Raw genomic sequence first — 22,622 nt, forward strand, 5'->3', positions numbered from 1 at the left:
GTTTAAAATGAAGATGCAAAAGAACAATAATTTAGGAGCTATAAGAACACTTTAATTATAAAATCATTTTATCACATTACATCAGCACATGGCAACAGGAGGATCTCTGTAAAACAATATAACTCGAGAGTAATGGTGTGATTTAACTTTAACTGAACCAAGCACAGTTGGTGGGAAGCATCTAGTTGTCAGTCTTGGTGCAGTCAAATGGTTTCCACCACTGAGAGAACTCCAGGACCTTCTTCCTCTGATCATCAAAGTTCTCTCGGATTGGTTTTCTCCAGCGCCGAGGCTCCAGGTCCAACATTCCACCCAGAATCTCCTGCAGGATAACGCAGCAGTCAGACATACTGTGTATGTAGGGATTTAATGTATGTAAAAAATAAAAAATAAAATAATAATAATTTTGTTATTTTTCAATATATACACCAGATCTTTCTTTAATTATGCATTCTATTGATCAGACACAAACTATATTGTTCGGATCACTGCAAAATATTGGAACAGTGGGAATTTCATTTTGCATCAACAGAAGGTTGTTGCAAGGTGCATCATTTATTGACCAAATTTTTGCATTTATTGCAATAGTTTGGGCACAGCTCTTCTCCTTCAATGTTTTTTTATAATTTTTTACATTGTAAATTTAATATGGAAGACTATATTAAAGCTCTGTAAACAAAAAAAGTGTTAAACCAGGATTTGTTTTATACATTTGATTTTTCTAAGTAGCACATTTATCTTTGAAGACAGATCTGCACACTCCAGTTTTTTTAATCTCAGTGTCTTCATGAGGGAGAGTCACCTGGAATAGTTTTCTCAGCGTCTTGAAGGAGTTTCTGAGATGCTGAACAATAGTTGCTGCTTTTCCTTCATGCTGTGAAGCTCCAGCTAATCCCCAATCACCTCAAATCAACATCTCAGTTGATAAGGGTTAGATCAGGGGATTGTGGATGATAAACACTTTTACTGTTTACTATGTAATTCTATATGTGTCCCTTTCTAATATTAATCTACAATTTATAAAATAAATAAATACAGAAAAACACTGAATGAGAAGGTGTCCAAACTTTTGACTGGTACTCTAGATGACATTGCACAATGTGCCCATTGCAGTGACTATGCTTAAACTATATATTGTGCAGTCCTTGTATGTATATAATGGTTTGTGCGTGCATGCGTGAGACAGACCTTCCCAAAGTAGTGAGGAAACTTCTGCTCATTCTCAATGACGTGGGCGAATCCTCCCTGCAGACCAAAATCTACTGAGAAATATGGCAAACCACGAGGAACCTGCACAGAGAGAGAGAGAGAGAAGAGACTGTCAGACGAGAAAAAAAAACCAGATAGAACTAAAGAAAAGGTAGAAAAAATTATAGAAAAAGAAAGAGCTCTCACAGACTGTCTGATGTTTTTGGAGGACAAGTCCACCACTTTCTTATTCATCGCCCACTCCTCATCAGCTTCCAATAGAGCTTTCTGTAAACAAACACATATATATACACAATAATATTAAACACATTTATGCTTATTTGTAGTACTGATGTGTGTAAATAAGAATAAATTAATCCACATCCAAGACTGGGCTCATTATCGCTGCCTTGCTTTCACATGTAAGAACTTTCCCGAAACTTTTCCCAATAGCACAATTCCACAAAGTCACTTTCTATGTATAGGATCGTAGGATTTGTATTGGATATGTCTCTCCAAACCATCACTGATTATAAAAACTTCACACTAGACCTCAAGCAGTTTGTACTGTGTGCTTCTCCACTCTTCCTCCAGACTCTGCTCCCTTGATTTCCAAATGACATCCAAAATTTACTGATGATCAGTGACGGTTTGGAGAGACATGCCATCTGCTGGTGTTGGTCCACTGTGTTATATCAAATTCAAAGTCAGTGCAGTGTTTTCCCTGAAAATCTTACAGCACCTAATGCTTCCCTCTGCTGACAACTTTTATAGAGATGCGGATTTCATTTTCCAGCAGGACTGACTATTGTCAGTATCCGCACTCACTCTACAAAGCTGAGGTTATTACAATACCCTCGCTCCAGTCCTGTCACAGTGTGGGTTTATTAGGCATTAGATATTATTATATCTACAGATGAAAAAGGAAGCAACACTCTAAGTTCAAGCATCATATTACAAAATTAACCACAGTTGCAGGTTTAAAAGCAGCTTTCACAGACCCAACATAACAAACCAGCGGAGAAAGCACACCCAGGTGCTAGTCAAAAAAGGCTCAAAGAAACAGACCTTAAAATAAACAGGTGCCATGTCTCCCAGTTCTCGTGGCAGTGGAACACACTCGTACAGCAGGTGCAGGCGCCTTTTTGGATTCATGTGCGTCTCTAAAAACACACAGTCCAGATCCTGAGCCTCGAACACTCGCACTAGTGCCCGGCGGAACACCTGCAACACAATAACACCACAAACAACAGGTAAACAGCAGACACAGCCACTGAGGGAAGCTGGAGAAGTCCTGTTATACAGTCAGTGTATGGAGACGTGAGCTCTGAGTGAAGATACAGTGCTGGATTAGGTTGCATTTATACTGCTCCGCAATAAATCCCATTCATTTTCATTGGGAAAAATCAGTTTCTTCAAACACAGCCGAGCTAATGTTAAATCGAGAGAACTATATGCAAATGAACACGTCCAACACAATAAGTCCATCCAATCAGAAAAGGGCAGGGGCCTCAGATCTGAAAACTTCTGTATGCACAAAACAATCATTTCTTGTTTGCAATTTCAATGCATCGCCCTTAAGTGTTACTAAAACACACTAAAAACGCATGTATGAAATGAAACTGAAATGAACACTCACATTCAAATCACATTTAGTGCATCTGAGGGTGAGATGAAATGTGGCCTACGCAATGTTTTTGTACGTACGCAGACCCCATGTGATTGCTGGATTTATATTGTCATTTATATTTATTTGTTATGTGAAGCGTAAAGGATAATAATAAATGCCATTTCAGGTTTCCTGTCCTATATGATCTATCCCTTCCAAATAACAGAGACTTTTACTACAAATATTATTATGATGGAGTGTGTGTGTATATATATATATATATATATATATATATATATATATATATATATATATATATATATATATATATATATATGTACCTGCATTTCGCTCCACACATCCTCGTCCAGCCCAGTAGAGCAGCAGTGGTGCTGCAGTGGGGCGATCACACAGTGACCCTCTGTCAGAGACACACAGTTCGGCATACTCAGATACACCTAAACACACAGAAGGAGAAAAAGAAAAGTGTATGTGTATGTATGCTCTCTGGGACTCCATGTCACTGAAGGATGGCTGTGGCATCATTTGGGATTGGACCTACTGTACGATCTCCTGATGACAGAGCAGACACTTAGACACGTACTCCTCTCAGTGTTGGGAATGTGATTAAAACTCTGGGCTGGACACTAATTTAATATACTATATCCAATCAATGAAGGCTCTCGAAGTGTGTACCTTCGATCCTATAGCGATGATGAGGTGTTTAGGCAGCTCCGGGCTGGTGAAGCAGTAGGGGCATTTCTCCAGACGTCCAGCAAGTCTGCGCGCCTCCTCCTTCGCCCTGCTGCGCTGACGATCTTCATCCAGCCCTGCCCGCTCCTTCTGAGCAGCACTTGACACAAACATGTCGTCCAGTGTGTAGTTGTCACCATCCTGCTTCCCCATCATCTGCACAGAGAGAGAGAGAGAATACACTGACTTGCTATAATGGTGCATTTTTAGGATGGACAAAAAAGGCCTAGTCACAACAGGACTTACACTACTTAACCCTTTAAATCACTACATAATCACTACACAACACCTACAGTCACCATAGCATCCCCAGTCACAATATTACCCCAGAGTTATTCCAACATTATGTTGTAATGATACACCTACAGTCATTAGAGGCACTACAGTCACTATACTATTGTCATTACCCCACCCCTAACATCACTAGACCACCCCTACAGTCTTTACAGTCACTGTCATTGTCACTACGTCACCACTACAGTCACTATACTCTTGCTACACCATCCCTTCAATCACTGTATTAAACACACTACCCCTGTTATCACTAGACACTACTCTCACAACACCACACACAATGTCACTACATTACTACATTAGACACTATACGCCCGCTACTTCACCCCTACAGTCACTATATTGTTATTACACCACCCCTAACATCATTACCCCATCACTACACCCTACAATGTATACGGTCACTGTCTTGTCAATACACCACCGCTATAGTCACTATACTTTCATTACAGCATACCTACTAACTATTAACTGTATTAAATACACCACCCCTGCTATTACTAGTCACCACACTCTCACACTACCCAAATGTCACTACACTACCCACAATGTTACTACATTAGATGCTGTCTTGTCACTAGCACATCCCTACAGTTACTGTACTCTCACTACACAATCACTACAATAATGGTATTAAATACACAACCCTGCTATTACTAGTCACGTTAGTCGCTATACTGCCATTACACAACGTCTACAGTCACTACAGACACTATACTGCCGCTGCTCCTCCACTATAGTCACTACGCCGTCACAGTCATTACACCAACGCTACACCCTACAGTCACTATCTTGTCACTACACCACACCTAGTCACTACACTCTCACTACACCACCTACACTGTCACTACGCTTCTATTTCAGTCACTATACTACCATTACACAACCTCTACAGTCACTAAAGTCACTATGCTCTCACTACACCACCCTAAATCACTACTTTCAACACAATACTGTGGCTACACAATAGTACCACTACTATACCACTACTATCCCTATATTGTCATTACACCACCCCGACGGTCACTAAACAATCTCTATACCCTACAGTCTCTAAAGTCACAGTCTTGTCATTACACCCCTCTTGCTCTCACTGTACCACCCTAAACTTTCACTACATTACTACTTCAGTCACTATACTGCCATTATACCACTCCTACTGTCACTACAGTCACAATACTCCTGGTACTCTACCACTACAGTCACTATACTTTCACTACACTATCGCCACAGTCACAATATTTTCATTACACCACCCCTAAAGTCATTATACTACCCCTACAGTCATTAAACCATCACTACACCCTGCAGTCTCTACAGCCAATATACCCACACCACAACCACTTCAGGGTTTTAACAAACACTAAACCTTTACTACTGTGTGTACACTGTCACTAATTTGAGCAACATTGTTATGAATCACCAAAAGCAATAAGTTATGAACACGTGTGAAGAGAATACAGCATAATAAATCAAGGTCAGTTAGAAAACTTGCCAGTCCTCATCTAATGGAGCACAGTTAGAGTCACCATTAATTTAATCTAGATATTCTAATCCAGATTAGAATCTGCATCACCTGAAGCCAGTGTGAACACTACATGTGGACAGTTCAATAAGTAAAAAATGTGTGTGTGTGTGTGTGTGTGTGTAGGTAAGTAAAATAAGGATGAGGACACCTGACAAGGATAGTCTCTGAGGCAACAAGCTCTGTGAAAGCTGCAGCTTCCCATCCCTGATTTGTTTGATGGACAGTTGATAGAGACGGTATGTCGAAAAGAGAGAGAGGGAGAGAGTGTGTGTGTGTGTGTGTGTGTGTGTGTGTGCGCGTCCCAATAATAAGCAACATAATTAAAACACAGACATGGGAGAGAGATAAAAAGAAAGAAAGGAGAGAGAGATTAAAAAGAGAGATAAAAGAAGAGATGAAACGTGAGATAAAAAGAGAGAGAGAAATGACAAAGCTAAAATGTGCAGCGCTTGTCACTTTCATTTCCAATCACCATGGAAACCATGACGTCTTTGTAAGTTTATTAATACTGTTTCAGCCACCATACTACACTGATCCAGCCCCCCGCCTTCCTCCCAGCACAGACAGGGGGGATGGAGGGGGGGCAAAGAGAGAGGGAGAGAGAGAGAAAGAGAGAGAGAGAGAAAGATGATAAGGGCTCATGTTCACCATCTGTTATGTTTAGCCTGTCTAAGAGAGAGAGGGAGAGAGAGATGGGTAGGGAGAGATTAGTGATGTATGTGTGTAGGAATGAAGGAGGATTAGTGAGTGAATGTATCCGAGTAAAAAACGTTCTGCAATACACTTGTGATTAGCTGAAATGTGTTTAGGTTGCCAGATTTGGCCAAGTCACACCTTATGTTGCCAACTGTGAGAAGTCTCTTGAGAAACACAGAGAACAGTTTTGCCAGATTTTAATACCTATTTATTGATCTAGTTATACATAATAAATATTGGATGTCACATAAAGTCTGCAGTAGAATTTGTAGCTGCTGAAGTAAGGCTGGGTTGCCAGATTGGGATTAGTGATATCCACCCTGCATATGTTTGAGTAGTTGGAACATTATACATGGTGCACGGGGATGCCAGATTGGGGTTAATGAAATCTACTCTGTAAAGGTGTGAGGGGAGAGAAACACTAAGAAAATGATGATAGGAGGTTGCCAGATAAAGGGTTACAAAATATCTGATTTGTTCCTGTCTAAAATGTTAAAGGAGAAACGTGACTATTCTACAAAATTTGTACTTGTTATCATGTTTCACTAAACCCTGAGTCCATTTCAGGCCAGATTTCTTCTTTTAAAGCACTGTATCATATTTATATTGTGTCGCAAGATTAGTGTTACCAGTATTTCCGCTAGCCAGATGTGAAAACAAAGAGACTGTCTACTCATTACATATAAAAAAATAGCCTCATTGCATTTCATTTTACCATTTCTTTATTCTGGCTTTTCATCGTTCAATAAAACTTCTATCCAAATAAATCTCTCCATCCAGATAGAGTGAATCTGATTGTGGTTGGATGAGAAGTATAAACATATACCATTCTGACTTCCTATTGGTTAACACAATGCATCACACCTGCACACGTCACACCTCACACTTCAGCAAGAACACAGCAGACGTATGTAACCTAGTATGAAGATGATCCATGGAGTGATTCAAGAGAACTCCAGACAAACGTCCAACTAAACTTCTTTAATATATTTACATTCTACTAAAATACATTCATTTTCAATAGAAACTGAAACAGGGAACCTAGTGCATCACAAATTTAGGATAGGAAAAGAAAACAGGGTTGCCAGATTGGCACAGTAAAACTCACCTTAGCTGCCATGCGTGAGTAGAGAGCGTTTTGATCTTCTGCTGTACTCATCTTCTCTCGCCGCACCATCTCCCTCAAATCCATACCGTCATCATCATCAAAGTACCGCACACGCTCGCCAGCAACATGCGTCTCGATCTGCGCACACACACACACACACACACACACAGGTTATCAGGAGTTAACAGAGTAAGTGGTGTTTAATTACACTTGTGGTTGGCAGCTGGTTTATCATATGAAAAAGCTGCTGAGGGGAAACACTGGAAGAAACCCTTCACACACAAAGAGCCAATCAGAGAGAGGGGGTTTCACCCGGCACTTAATATCCATAATAAAGCAGTGAAGACAAAACACTGAGACACTGAACCACTCTCAAAATCAGCTCAGACACTCTTGCTCTTGTCTTGTTCTTCATGTGATATACTGTGTTTTACAGAACAGCTTTCTACTATGCTTTGGAGCACAGTTGTAAGGATTTGATTGCATGCAGCTACAAGAGCATTCCAGAGAACACAGCTACACAGCTCAATGTTGGGGGTGCTCTACACTACTTTAGGCTATGCCTAAGATTTTGGCCAAAAAGTTACGTTTAATTGCCCCAGAGAGCTTGATTCTACTGACAATGGATTTCTACAGAGACTAAACTATAGAGAGGAATTAGTGCCAAATTGAAAAGCAAAAACTACTATGGAAAAATGGAAATGCAATCCACAAGATGCATTGCTTTTCCACACTAACATGTAGAATATGTGCCTAAATTAAATGCAAAACTACTTTTACATTACATTTCACTGCACTTGATCTATTTATTGAGAAACAATATACAATTATTTACATTTACATTCAAAACCAAAAGCTGATTTTGTGTCAGAATTGCATATAAACCTCCCTAAAAAAACAGCAAACGCGCTTTTTCGGACAAGGTTGGGCGATTCTCACTTGAGCGGGGCGTGGCAAACCCCCTCTTTCACACTTTCTCTGTTTGCGGGCCTCGGGGGCGTTACTCACGGCTTTAAAGGGATAGTTCGGGATTTTTGACATGAATCTGTATGGCATCAACATGACCAGTGTCGTGCATTCTCACTGACTTACCCCCGACCATGTCCGCTGAGCGGAGTTCTTGTCCAGTATTGTCCGAGCCGAAAGTAGTCCGGCATGTTTGCTGGGGTCACGAAACGAAAGCGTTTTTCTTCCCAAAACAGTACGAGTGCAAAAGAGTGATTTATTTGCATAACAAAAAACGGTGTCTGCAAAAGTCACGCCTCATTATCACTGGGGCACTACTTTCATTTTGGATCAGTGCGCATGTCATTCTAACTGCGAGCAGCGCACTAGTCTTTCAGATCATTGGCTGCGCTCAGCTTCAACCAGCAACGCAAAGAGCAAGCTTTAGAGAGAAGTTTATCGGCTTTTATAAGCTTCTTGAACACAGATTTATACATTTGTATGTGTGTGTGTTAAAATGGTGCGGACTTGTGATTATCCAGGCTGTAGCAACAAAGATGTGGCTGATTCTCCGCACAGTTTCCATCGTATCCCCGTGACTGACATTGCTCTCAGGCAACTTTGGATACTTGCAATGGGCTTCCATGTGGACACCAAAGTGGTGAAAATGAAGAAGCTTCGTGTTTGCGGTGCGCACTTCAGCGAGGATGACTATGTTTCTCCATGCCCGCTGTTGTTTGTGATGCAGGCAGCAGCTGGCCCGCCGACGTCCTCATCAATTGACAGGTTCTGTATCTCGGGCATAACTAAATCCCACTCGTGGCAGCAGTAACATTCCACCTCTGTCGGCATTAGTTCGCACTTCAAACAAGTGCACCAGGATTTGTCGGCCACCCTTGGTATCGCAGCAGCAGCAGCAGCGGCTCCAGCTTCGGTCTCAATCATTTCTCTGTCCACCCTCTCTCTTTCTGCACGATCCAATTCGATTTGGGCAAGTTCCTCCTCAGTATACTCAGGCTCATAAAGATACCCCCTTGGCTCTGAGCGGAAATCAATATATTCCTCGTCGCTCTCGTAGTCCGACATGTTCACGAACAGTAAACAGTGAAATCGAAACCGTAGGCTAGCTGCCAGGTTGCGCAATCGCGCGCACTGATCCAAAATGAAAGTAGTGCCCCAGTGATAATGAGGCGTGACTTTTGCAGACACCGTTTTTTGTTATGCAAATAAATCACTCTTTTGCACTCGTACTGTTTTGGGAAGAAAAACGCTTTCGTTTCGTGACCCCAGCAAACATGCCGGACTACTTTCGGCTCGGACAATACTGGACAAGAACTCCGCTCAGCGGACATGGTCGGGGGTAAGTCAGTGAGAATGCACGACACTGGTCATGTTGATGCCATACAGATTCATGTCAAAAATCCCGAACTATCCCTTTAAACGACAGTCTGGTGGCGCTGATTTCCTATATCGCCCGCAGCTGTGCGCAATCTAGAATCCTATTTCGTCACTCACACTCGCCGAGGCGTCAGCTGTTGTGTGAAGACCCTCTCGTGTGAAGACCAACGCGGGTAAAGACCTGCGAGTCTACCTGCGCGAGTCCACCGAGCAAGGCCACCGACAAGGCAGCCCGTCCTACTGCCTCCTAAAATGTGCTCCCAACACATCTCAGTTATTTCCAGCACGCACAGAAGGTGTAAAAACACAAACAGGCGCCAGGATCATACTAACCTGCGTCCACTAAAACAAACCACGCCCACTACTACCTCATTCTCTGTTGGGCTATGGAACTGCCAGTCGGCTGTTAATAAAGCAGACTTTATCGCCTCTTATGCGAATCATCAGTCATTGCAACTGCTGGCACTGACTGAAACTTGGATCAAACCTGAAAATACTGCTACTCCGGCGGCTCTTTCCAATTATTATTCCTTCTACCACACTTCTCGTCTCTCTGGACGAGACTTGCCATTATTGTTCTCTATCGTCCTCCTGGACAAATGGGCGAATTCACGCATGAACTTGACATGCTACTGTCTTCTATCCCTGAGCAAGATTGTCCCATGCTCATTCTAGGGGATATGAACATCCACCATGACAGTACCAGCTTCACAGACTTCCTATCCCTCATGCAGTCTTTCGAACTGGAGCAGGTCCCCAGCCCTCCAACACATAAAGCTGGCAAACATCTAGACCTGATCTTCACTCGTAACTGTGACACCGACTCTCTAACTGTCACTCCTTTGCACGTCTCAGATCATTACTTTATGAAACTCAATGTTCATATTTCAAATAAACCCACAGCTACTCCTACTACGGTCTCGTTCCGCCGAAATCTTCGAGATCTCTCAGCAGACCAGTACTCCTCGCTGGTGACTGACAATATGCCTCCACCAGGCTCATTTTCATCACTCAATGTAAATGATGCCACTGACACTCTCTGCTCCACACTAAGCTCCTGTTTGGACAACCTCTGTCCTCTTACATCTCGAGTCATTAGCTCAAACAAACCGCAGCCATGGCTTAAAAATGACACACTCAGGGAACTACGCTCCAAACTCCGAGCTGCCGAAAGAAAATGGCAAAAAAACAAAAAACAAGCAGACCTAAAAAATTACCAACTGCTCCTGGCTTCTTTTTCAGCCAACCTCACTACTGCTAAAGCTGAATTTTATCACAATAAATTCTGCTCTCTCACAGACTCCCGGAAACTATTTGCTACATTTAAATCACTACTCAACCCTCCGCCTCCTCCTCCGGCTACATGCCTTACGGCTGAAACACTTGCCTCATTCTTTACTGGCAAAGTGGCAGCCATCAGCAACCAGTTTACTGATGCACAATGTAGCAGTCCCACTACATCCTCTACTGTCCGGTGTCCCTCCACCGAAGGCGTTGCTTTCTCCTCGTTCACTCCTCTCATTGAGAACAAGACACTGGCTCTCCTAACACGTAGCCGTCCTACTACGTGTCCGCCTGACCCAATTCCTTCCTCAAACCTACTGCAAACTATCGCACCTGCAATCATTCTGGCTATCACTCACACGATCAATGCCTCTTTAACTTCTGGTGTTTTCCCGACTGCTTTCAAACAAGCACATGTGACACCACTGCTTAAAAAGCCTTCTCTCAACCCCGCCCAGGTTGACAACTACAGACCGGTCTCACTGCTACCCTTTCTCTCTAAAACACTAGAAAGAGCAGTTCTAAATCAGGTCTCTGGCTTCCTCTCCCAGCATTTGACACAGTCAACCATGACTTCCTCCTAACTATACTCTCAAACATGGGGATCGCAGACAATGTGCTGTCATGGTTCAGATCGTACCTCACTGGGCGCTCGTTCAAGGTGTCGTGGCAAGGACAGCTGTCCTCAGCCCGCTCCTTATCCACTGGGGTTCCCCAAGGTTCAGTACTGGGACCCCTTCTCTTCTCCATATACACCAACTCTCTTGGTCAGGTTGTCCGCTCACACGGATTTTCCTACCATTGCTTTGCTGATGACACCCAGCTATACCTGTCGTTCTCACCTGAAGATCACTCAATCTCTGCACGGATATCGCAGTGTCTCTCTGACATATCCTCATGGATGAAGGAGCATCACCTTCAATTAAATCTCTCAAAGACTGAACTTCTGGTTATACCAGCAAAACCATCTTTTCAACACAACTTCTCTATAAGTATCGACTCTCTCTCTCTCTCTCTCACCGACAAAGGTTGCTAGGAACCTGGGTGTTCTGGGTGCTCTCCTTCACGCACCATGTGGCCTCAGTTGCACGGTCCTGCCGCTTTGCGCTCTATAACATCCGAAAAATTAGACCGTTCTTGACGCAACAGGCCACCCAACTCCTGGTGCAAGCGGTCGTCATCTCACGCCTCGACTACTGCAATGCCCTGCTAACTGGCCTCCCGGCCTGTGTAGTAAAACCACTCCAGATGATCCAGAACGCAGCAGCACGTCTGGTCTTCAACCAGCCAAAACGGGCACATGTCACCCCGCTGCTCATTGAGCTCCATTGGCTACCAGTTGATGCTCGCATCAAATTCAAAGCTCTTACAATCGCCTACAAGGTGATGTCAGAACAGGCTCCTTCCTTCCTGCACTGCTCCTGAAGGCTTACGCTACCTCCCGGCCGCTGCGCTCCTCCAATGAACGTCGCCTCGCTTTGCCAAACATTCACACTAAGCAATCCAGACTGTTCTCATACAGAGTTCCCCAATGGTGGAACAAACTACCTTCCACTACCAGATCAGGAGAATCTCTCACTATCTTTAAGAAACTCCTGAAGACAGAGCTCTTCAAAGAGCACTTACTCTCTTAACACCTCTAACACACTAACTACTTCTAACCCCATTTCCTTCTTCCCCTCCTTCACTCCTCTATCCTATTATTCCCCTTTGACCTCCTTTTATCCCTATCCAAAGATGTTTTACCTTTAAACTTATTTTACATTGTACTTGACTATTGTAAGTCGCTTTGGACAAAAGCATCTGCCAAATGTAATGTACTGTAAATGTAATGTAAAAAAATGCAGTCAGCTCAACTGCACTGTGTTCCATTGTGTGGTGCAGCTAATGTTCAAAAGCAAATCACAATGCACAAGATTAAATTTCGTCTAGGAGCAGCACAGTATTCGTGCCAAATTAAAATGTAATCACTGTCCAACCAGAACCCACTACAGAACTTGGGGCGGGGCTAAGAAACAAGTCTTTTGAACACTTGCAGCACCACACAGTGGACTGCAGTGCAGTTAAGTTGATAGCATTTAAAGGAGGTTTATATGCAATTCTGACACAAATTCAGCATTTGGTTTTGAAAATGTAAATTCTTGTGTATTGTTTTTTAATAAAGAGCAAAAATTCCTCTCCATACTAAACAAGCTTGTGTGTGCATTTGCACATCTAAGTCAGCAAGGTTTTATTACTTTTCACTGTAAAGCTTTCTGGTCTTGTGTATGATAATTATATAAAGATAATCATCATATATTTTCAATATTCTATTATCTCACCGCTTTTCTCTTCCGCCTCCCTCCTTTCGGTTCCACATGCTGGGAGGGTCCACTTACAGGCCAGGCTCTTCCCGAGTGGTCTGTTCTGAACAAAACCAGGTCCTGCTCTGCCTCCGCTTCCCCCTGTGTTACCTGAGAGGAGGTGAGAGAACAGATCACACAAATCCTCTAGAGTGATTCATAAACCATACAAATCCTCTACATTGATTCATTAACAATATGAATCCATTAGTGATTTACAAATCATATGAATCCTATATAATGATTTATAGACCATACAAATCCTCTATTGCTATTCATACACCATACAAATACTCATTCTCAAGATTCATAAAGCAGAAAAGTTTCATGACAGATGACACAAATTCAAAATCTATAGACCAGACAAATCCTGTAGAATGATTCATCATATGAATCCCATAGACTATTTCACCTATAGAAATATTCACACAACACACAAATCCTCTAGCATGATTCATAGAACATATAAATCTTTTGATTCATACAGCAGACATTCAAAATGATTCAAAGCAAAACAACTCCTTGATTGATTCAGAGGATATAAATCCTATAAGCGTGATTCACAGATAAGACAAATTCTGTAGTGCGATTCACAGACCATATAAATCTTTTTGAGTGATTTCTGGACCACATGAATCCTATAGAAAATTCAGGCCATATAAATTCCCTACAGTGACTCACAGACCATATATCCTAAAGACCAATTCACAGAGCATGTGATTCATTTAGAGTGATTCGCAGAGTATATGAATCCTATAGAATGATTCACATATCATACAAATTCCCTAGAGTGATTCACAGACCATATGAATCCTGTAGGATGATTTACTGAACATACAAAAACATTTAGAATGATTACCAAACCACACAATTATACTATTCATTTAAAGGGATTCACTGACCATACAAACAGTCTACAGTGATTCACAGACTAGAAGAAAAATTGTCATAACACACACACACACACACACACACTGACCTGAGTGGGTGGGCGAGCAGTGGGCTTCTGTGCCTGATTCTCTCTCGCTTTCCGCGCAGCTTCCAGCTGAGCCTTCAGAGAAGCCATCAGAGCCTACACACACACACACACACACACACGCACACACACACACTATGAGATATTCATCTGTAATATAAGCAGACTCTATGAGGATGTTCAGTGTCAGTGGGAATACATGTCTGGACACAGCACACGGTATATCGTTTACAATAAGAGTAAACATTTTCACGACAATCTGTTAAACATCAGTAGTGTGTGTGTGTCCAAAATTCAAGCACTTTAACATATAACATATAACAAGGACCAATCCCATTTCTCTTTTAAACAGTTTTCGAAAACAGTACCCCTAGTTTTCGAGTGTAACCCTTCATGCTGGACCAGAGCCAGGCAAACGTGATAGCAGTGAAGCGCTAAAATTCAGCAACCTAGCTGCTGCTGCTCAACTAGTTAACTTTAGGGGGCAGGTGGTGCAGCAATTAATAATTAGTGCCCATGCCTTAATTCCTCATTGATGGAGAGCTGAAATTAGACTTTATTTTATATATTTTTTCCATTCCACCTTAAATGCTGCATCTTCTGACACCTGTTGCACCATTTAAGTTAAATGTCCACCATAACCCCAAATCCAGCACTCACTCACACAGAGGACGGAGGTGACAGTAGAACAGTGAGCACTGATGATCTTACCGTGTTCCCCAGCAGCTCAGCTTTGACCAGTTTGGCTCCAAGTTTGTTCATCTCCTCATCTGTAAGAAGCGGCATCTGAACTTCTTGTTCAGCATCATCTTCTTCACTCTCAGAACTGTGAAAGTAAACAGTAAACATTAATTGATAATAATAAGTAGTAATAATAATGCTTAAAATATGATTTTTCATGTTTGACTTTGTTACAAAATGTTAATAAAATGTGAATAAACTCTGATTGTAATGTTGAATAAAGTAAATAATTGCTGTGAGGAGGCCTATCATGATAATTGATTTTTTTTTTCCAAAAACTATACATTGGCCCAGGATTTTCAATCTTTTTTTTTTTTTTTTTTTTTTTTAAATCTTCATATTCCATACTGACACAGATGGGCAGGTAGCTGGATAGATAGGTAGATAGAAATATTTCCATACTGTGGGATTAATAAAGAATTAGCCTCGCTTACCTTATGAAGCAAAAAGCACACTTTTCAATTGGGAAAACTGACAAATTATAAATAATTAGAGATCAAATACTCTAAAAAAAAAAAAAAATTAAACAAAGTTGGCAGACCAGCTCAACCAAGTTAATTGAATCTCCTCAAAATCTCAGTGATCAGAAAGGAACCTGGTTTTAGAGTCATGGATCAGATTATTTTTACCACATAATTATAAACCAATGGTCTTTTGTGCTGGAGTGCTGTGTCTCAGTGTGTATCAGCTTTGCCTCCCCGCAGAAGGAGTTCCAGTTAAGTTTGATTTGGAGTAGGTAAATATTTTCAATCAGAATAAAGGAATTTCTTCCGCGTAGTGCACACAGTAAAGAGAAAGCGGTTTCAATATATTATTCCGTATGAACAGAAGATACAGTCTGTGTATATCTTAATTAAACAGTGTTAAAGACTATAGCAGCAGTAAAACTGTAGCGTGTGTGTTCGTGTGTGTGTGGTTCACTTCTTTTTTGATGATCTGTTCAACCTCAAGAACTGGAGCATTCACTAATTTTAGTTTTAAAAAAATATTCCATTGTTTTGCTTATGGAGGAGAACCGGGGCTCTTCTTTTCCAGAATACAATCAGCTAAAGAGAACCATGGTCTCTGCAGAGGCTGCCACTGCGTGTGTGTGTGTGTGTGTGTGTACATGTCCACCTAAAATGAGGCACAGTAATTAATCTTACTCCAGCACACACAGATGCGTCCCATAGTCTCACTAACCTACCCTCCCTCGTTGCTCTCTTCTATTCTCTATTGTGGTGTGTGTGAAATCTGTGTGTGTTCCTACCTGCTTTCCTCCACCAGGGCGGCGCCAGTCGGCTGCTGTATTTTTTCAGGCTGTTGCGTCTCCTCCCTCACTCCCTCTCTCTCCTGCTTCTCCTTTGAGTCTCTCGCCCCACTGCTCTTCCTCCATGCTGGAACATCCTCATCATCATCCTCATCTCTGGGTTTCAGGAAGGCTGGTGCTTTCTTATTGGACGAAGAGGCAGTGGCAGTCATGCCCGGTTTCCTCCTGCCCTCCCCTGGGGTCATGAGGTCATCACTGTCAGAGGGTTTGAGGAAGCTTCCTTTGAGGGAGGAGAGAGAGAACTCCTTCGGCTGCTTGCTATCTCTCTCTCCATCCCGCTCTCTTCCTTTTTCTTTATCCCTGTCTCTTTCTTGGTCCCTGTTTCTCTCTACATACCACTCTCTATCGCAGTCTCTATCTCTCTCTCTGTCTCGCTCCCTATCTCTGCCCTGCTCTCTCTCTCGCTCCCTCTCTCTCCCATAGTCTCGCTCCCTCTCTCTCCCATAGTCTCGCTCCCTCTCTCTCCCATAGTCTCGCTCCCTCTCTCTCCCATAGTCTCGCTCCCTCTCTCTCCCATAGTCTCGCTCCCTCTCTCTCCCATAGTCTCGCTCCCTCTCTTGCCTCTGGTCTCGCCCCTGGTCTCGCTCCCTGTCTCTGTGTCTCCTTTCCTCTCTTTCTCCATCCCGATGGTCATGTCCGTTAAAGTCTCTCGTCCCTCTCTCGCTCCTCTGAGGGAAGGCAGCCTCTTCTGCTTCTTGGAGTCTCTTCTGGAAGGCCTCCATTGACTAAACACACACACACACACACACACACACACACACACAGTAACAACATCAGATTGCAGCTCTAAATAATAGTGCACTTAATCCTTTTCTAAAGAAACAAAATAATAAATAAATAAATAATTTTAGACCTACCCCTCTGTCCTGATTCTTGTTAGGATGGAGGGGTAGGTTAGGGGAACTGTTGGGGCTACACAGTCCTTCAAACAGAAATTTTTCAGAGGCACACGCCAAACAGAGAACTATAAGAATCACTGGCAATATGGCGGCAAAAGTGATCAAAGAAACTCTCAGATTTGAGTATTTTCCTTATAACCACTATATTGCCATTGTTTAGATTCAATGTTTTATGGCCATTTTCTTCATAACAGGCATAAACAATCACTAGTAGTTTGTCTCAGTATCTAGCTAATTTTTCAGTTATACACCTTAAATGATGCGGGGAAAAAATACAATAAAATAAAAGCTCATAAAAAGCTACTCTCATCTGCCCATCACAGAGGGATTAAGAACAATAATAATTATAAAAATAATAAAAAAAAATAAATCAAAAAAATATAATAATAATTAATTGTTGCACCACCGGCCCCCTTTCCCAAGACATATGATAAACCCTAAAGTTAACTAGTTAACCAATCGCAGCAGCCCAACAGAGTAGCCTACAGGTTCTTGAAGAATTGTCCTAATTCTTAGGGGGCAGGATTTCACCCCTTCCTCTTGTTACTCCAATTACAATTTAAAAAACAAGGGGTCAGGGAACAAATCAGAAATGGAATTAGGCCTTACCTACTTGTCCTGGCCTTGTTTAAAACTGTGTGTGTATGCATTTATATATATATGTAAAATATAGGGTGGGGGGATATATATATATATATTTTTTTTTTTTCCCCTATATTTTACAGGTCTGCAACAAGAGACTGTGTTTCTGTGAGAATGAGAGCGAGAGAGAGACAGAGTGTGTGTATACCCCATATCTCTCTGCCACCACATCATCCAGCCTGCGCTGCTCTCTCTCCGCCTGCTCCTTCATCCTCTGATACGACTTCCTCAACCAGCTCAACCCCCCATCGGCCACCCCCACCACTGAGAGAGTGAGAGCAAGAGAGACAGAAAGTGTACATAAAAAGCGAGAGAGAGAGAGAGAGAGAGAGAAAGAGAGAAAGAGAGAAAGAGAGAGAGAAAGAGAGAGGGAGGGATTAATATACAGTTCAACTTAGTCATCAAAAAACATTTCATGCTCAGCAGGTAGCAAAATGCATCTCTCTGTGTGTATGCAGCAAGTGTGTGCTGGAGTGACAGAAAACATCCTCTCTACAAATCCAGCTTACTCTCTCTCTCTCCCTTTCTCTTCCTCTTTTCCCCTTACTCTCTCTCTTTACACTCATCTTTTTTCTCTCCCTCAATCTCTTTTAGATTTTTTTTAACCAGTGATTTTTCTTCTTCTCTAGTTGGCTTTTCCATCTTTTTCTCTCCACCTTCTAAATCATTCTCTCCATCTTCTCTCTCTCAGGTCGGGTCTAATCTCCACCTCTCTCAAACAGGTTTTCTCATTCTTCTATCTTCAGTGTTTTTAACTCTTTGCAGTAAATAAACTCTGTGTGGGGGTCTGTATGTTTGTCACATGTGTGTGTGTATGTTGGGGGGGATTAAAGATAAACTAGCTAAAGTTTTCCCACCAGCACAATTTGGTCTGGTTAAACTGGACTCTGCATCAGCTGAAGAGGTGTGAAAACAGTAATCGCACCCTAGTGCAGACCAAAACAACCATACAAACACCCAGGAAAGGAGATGGTGTGATAACGCTATTTACCTCAGCTATGAACAAACGCTGTCTCTGCTGCTGCTCCATGCTGTTTATACATTGAACGCTGTATGTGCAGCAATCACTACTAATTCATATGTAACTATGGGTAAAAATTCATATGTGCTGCATTTACTTTAGTTGATATAAAGTTGATATAAAAACTGTATATTTTATCAGTATTTCGAGGAACTGTCTGAGATATTTGTGGGTTTCAAGAGGGTTAACTATTAAACTATGGCTCCTGTTTTGAGATTAGAACAGGCTAACTGAACAAGCTGAGACCAGTATTCATATTAGGTCAGGTCGACCTTAAGAATGTTCACCACTCACTCGTGTTGGTGGAACGGCGGGTGATGAGGCATGTTAAGTTGAGGCATAAAGATTTGGCCAGATTGGACTGAAGTTTAGATTAGGCAAGGCAGCGATATGCTGGTTATATTTGTATTAGTCAGAAATACAAAGCCTAACTGTTTCGAGTGTCGTTTTTTGTTGATTCCAAAAATCATGTTTTATACAGAAGATATACTGACCTTTCAGCGGGGATGCTCAATATCATTTTTATGTTTTATTTGCTTTATTATGGTTACCTTTTTTAACCACAGTACCAGCAGTCTCCTCTGGAGGCAGTCCACTCCCTCCATCTTTCCAGTAAGGGTTCAGTTCCAGCCTGTGGAGACCGGCCTGATAAATGGAGGGAGACACACACAAACACACACTTTTACTACCAATATATTCATCTAAATTCACTGTTAACATTATTTAGTTAAAACAACACACTTTATACATATACAAACATTAATAGAACAAACAGGCTTAGCTCCAAACATACTATAATTACTTTTTTAAAAGACCAGAGCTAAACTACTGTATCCTGAATGGGCAGAATTACACAGTTGTAGTTGTTTTTAATAGCATATGCTTTCAGGATTACAGCTTGCAAGTGAGCATTTCCACACACTTTTGTATGTCTGTCACAAACACACACACACACACACACCTGTTCGATGGAGCGTTCTTTCTCTCGCTCCGCCTCTTTCTCTGCCTCCTTTTGTGCTCGTCGCTCGGCAACAGATGTCGTCTTCATGGCCAAAAAATCAAATGTCATCCACTCATCTCTCTGTTCAACAAACAAAAACTGTCAAAACTAGCACAGGTGCATGTGCGTGTGTTAGAGTGTGTGTATATGAGAGAGAGAGAGAGAGAGAGAGAGAGACTGAGAGAGAGTGTGAGTAAGTGAGTGAGTGAGTGAGTACTGGTATATTTGCACTGGGTGTTTGCATGCTGTTGCGTGTTTCTTACTTGGTCATTACTGGTTGAACTGGCAGTGGGTGTGGCCTGTTCTGCAACCTTCCAAGCTTTTTCCACGCCCCCTGACTGTGGCACAGCTTCCACCCATTCATCGGAGTCCTGTAACACCAAGAGAATACACACACACACTCACCAAACGATACAAAAGATACACACATGCACACACTCACCAAGCAACAAGATAAACATACACACACAAACTGACAAGTTACACACTCATACACACAGAAGATACACATACACACACACACCAAGAAGATGAGATACACAGACACACTTACACAAACACACATCAATGAGACAAGATAAACATACAAACACACCAAGGAGACAAAATAAACACACACTCACCAAAGGAGAAGACACACAGAAACACACACACACACCAAGGACACAAAATAGACACACACACAGCAAGGACACAAGATACAAATAAACACACACCAGTGAAAAAAAAAGATAACACACACACATCCATACACACCAAAGAGACAAGATACACACACACAGGCTGGGGACGGGATTAACATGTAAAGAAACAAACCGCCGAGTTGTCGGACGAGCCGTCCTCCTCCTGCTGTTTGCTTTTTTCTTTCTTCATTTTCTTTTTCTTTTCCTTCTTCTTCTTTTTGGATTTCTCCTTTTTCTTCTTCTTCAGAGAATGTTCCTGAATACAAAACACACAACAAATCTGAATGGTAAACAAGTCCGAATACAGATGATTAATTAAGACTTCAGAGGTGATTAACCACACCCACTTACCTGGCCCATCTCCTGCAGACGCTGGTCAATTTCTGGCAGCATCCAGGTGTGTTCACCTCGGGCCTTCCTCTCTGCCTCCCTCCGCTCCTCATCTTCATACTTCTTCTTTGCCTGGGGGGAAGAGAGGGACAGAGAGAACTGAAGAACATCTCATTCTTTGGTTCTGCAGGTGTATTTATGGTTCTGTTTGCTTTGTGTGCTAAATCTACTATACTTATATTAGCTTCTTTAGTCACCTGGTGAAAGATCAGCTCTAGTTGTAGTTACCTGGTGGAGGATTAGCTCTAGCTTTAGTCACCTGCTGGCGGATCAGCTCTAGCTTTAGTCACCGGATGGAGGACCAGCCCTAGTTTTAGTTACCTGGTGGAGGATCAGCTGTAGCTTTAGTCACCGGGTGAAAGATCAGCCCTAGTTTTAGTCACCTGGTGGAGAATTAGCTCTAGCTTTAGTCACTTGGTGGAGGATCAGCTCTAGCTTTAGTCACCTGGTGGAGAATTAGCTCTAGCTTTAGTTACCTGGTGGAGGATCAGTTTCAGTCACCTGCTGGAAGAGTAGCTTTAGTCACCTGGTGGAGAATCAGCTCTAGCTTTAGTCACCTAGTGGAGGACCAGCTCTAGTTTTAGTTACCTGGTGGAGGATCAGCTCTAGTTTTAGTAACCTAGTGAAGGATCAGCTCTACCTTTAGTCACTTGGTGGAGGATCAGTTCTATCTGCTGGGGGATCAGCTGTAGCTCAGTGTAAGGTGTGCTCAGGTGTGTCCAGGTGAGTTTACCTGGTGGAGAACATTCTCTCTCTGTTTCCTCTTTTCTGATTTTCTCTCCTCGATGTTCGTCTTGCTTTCAAATCGTCCTCCGTACGTCGCCATCACGCCGACGAAAACAGTCGTAAAGCGGTTTGAGATGTCGTAATGTTCAGCTTGCTGTAGTCCTCACGTCGACCGTTATGTTTTATTTTCTTTTTTAGCGGCGCTGCCGACACGTTTACACTCTAATATAAGATTCGGAAACTCTAAAGTGCCAATATGTATCAATAATTATCTATATTTCCATAAATAATTCTCTATATATTTAAAATTCTGCGTTGATATAAACAGCACACGACTCAGGTACCTATAGTTGCAACTACAATACCCAGAAGCCTCATGAACAGGTCTCAGCCAAACAAAGTGCGGAAATTTTCCGCACGAGGGAAATGGCGGAGTGTTCAAGGGAGCGATCGAGAGGTAAAATAAAAGTCTCATAATATAATAAAAGTCTAATTGTATAATAAAAGTCCTGAATTAAATAAATAAACTGTAGTTTATGGTTAAATAGAAGTCATGTTTGAAAGAAAGTTCTAATTGCAAATAAAGTCATTGCATTTTATTTATGTTATTGATGTCAAAAAGATTTTTATTTGCCTTTCTTACTGAAAAAACTTCTGTTATATTTCTGTTATACTTCATTTTGGCGAGTGACTCCTTTTATTATTTTGAACATATGATATTTATTGATTAGCAAGTAGACAACTTCTGCATTGGAGTTACATATTACATCGAGATACATACAGTACCAGTCAAAAGTTTTTTTTATTTAATTTACTTTATACACTGTAGATTAATATTAAAGACATAAAAACAATAAAGAAACACGTATGGAATTACGTATTAAACAGTAAAAAAGTTTTCTTGTCCTCCACAATCCCCTGACCTAAACCTGATCAACTGAGATGGTGATTTGGGATGAGCTGGAGCTTCACATCGTGAAGGAAAAGAAGCAACTATCGTTCAGCACCTACATGAACTCCTCCAAGACGCTGATAAAACTATTCCAGGTGACACTCCCTCACTCTACTAAAACACTGAACATTTCTGTAT

At 41.8% G+C, this 22,622-nt stretch overlaps 1 protein-coding gene across 1 annotated transcript; it reads right to left on the bottom strand.

Moving 5' to 3' along the window:
• Positions 1 to 30: 30 nt before the first annotated feature.
• On the bottom strand, positions 31 to 21,901 carry cwf19l2 (CWF19 like cell cycle control factor 2). The gene is made up of 18 exons (XM_049467090.1): positions 21,540 to 21,901; positions 20,768 to 20,878; positions 20,550 to 20,672; positions 19,997 to 20,104; positions 19,695 to 19,814; positions 19,285 to 19,378; positions 17,861 to 17,976; positions 16,112 to 16,896; positions 14,833 to 14,947; positions 14,125 to 14,217; positions 13,125 to 13,256; positions 7,177 to 7,314; positions 3,494 to 3,706; positions 3,139 to 3,255; positions 2,257 to 2,412; positions 1,396 to 1,476; positions 1,189 to 1,290; positions 31 to 322 (listed from the first exon to the last, which is right to left on the bottom strand). The coding sequence occupies exons 1-18, from the start codon at positions 21,630 to 21,632 to the stop codon at positions 182 to 184; spliced, it is 2,838 nt and encodes a 945-aa protein (XP_049323047.1). The 5' UTR covers positions 21,633 to 21,901; the 3' UTR covers positions 31 to 181.
• Positions 21,902 to 22,622: the final 721 nt, after the last annotated feature.

The sequence above is a fragment of the Astyanax mexicanus genome, chromosome 18, assembly GCF_023375975.1.
Source record: "Astyanax mexicanus isolate ESR-SI-001 chromosome 18, AstMex3_surface, whole genome shotgun sequence".
Taxonomy (NCBI): domain Eukaryota; kingdom Metazoa; phylum Chordata; class Actinopteri; order Characiformes; family Acestrorhamphidae; genus Astyanax; species Astyanax mexicanus.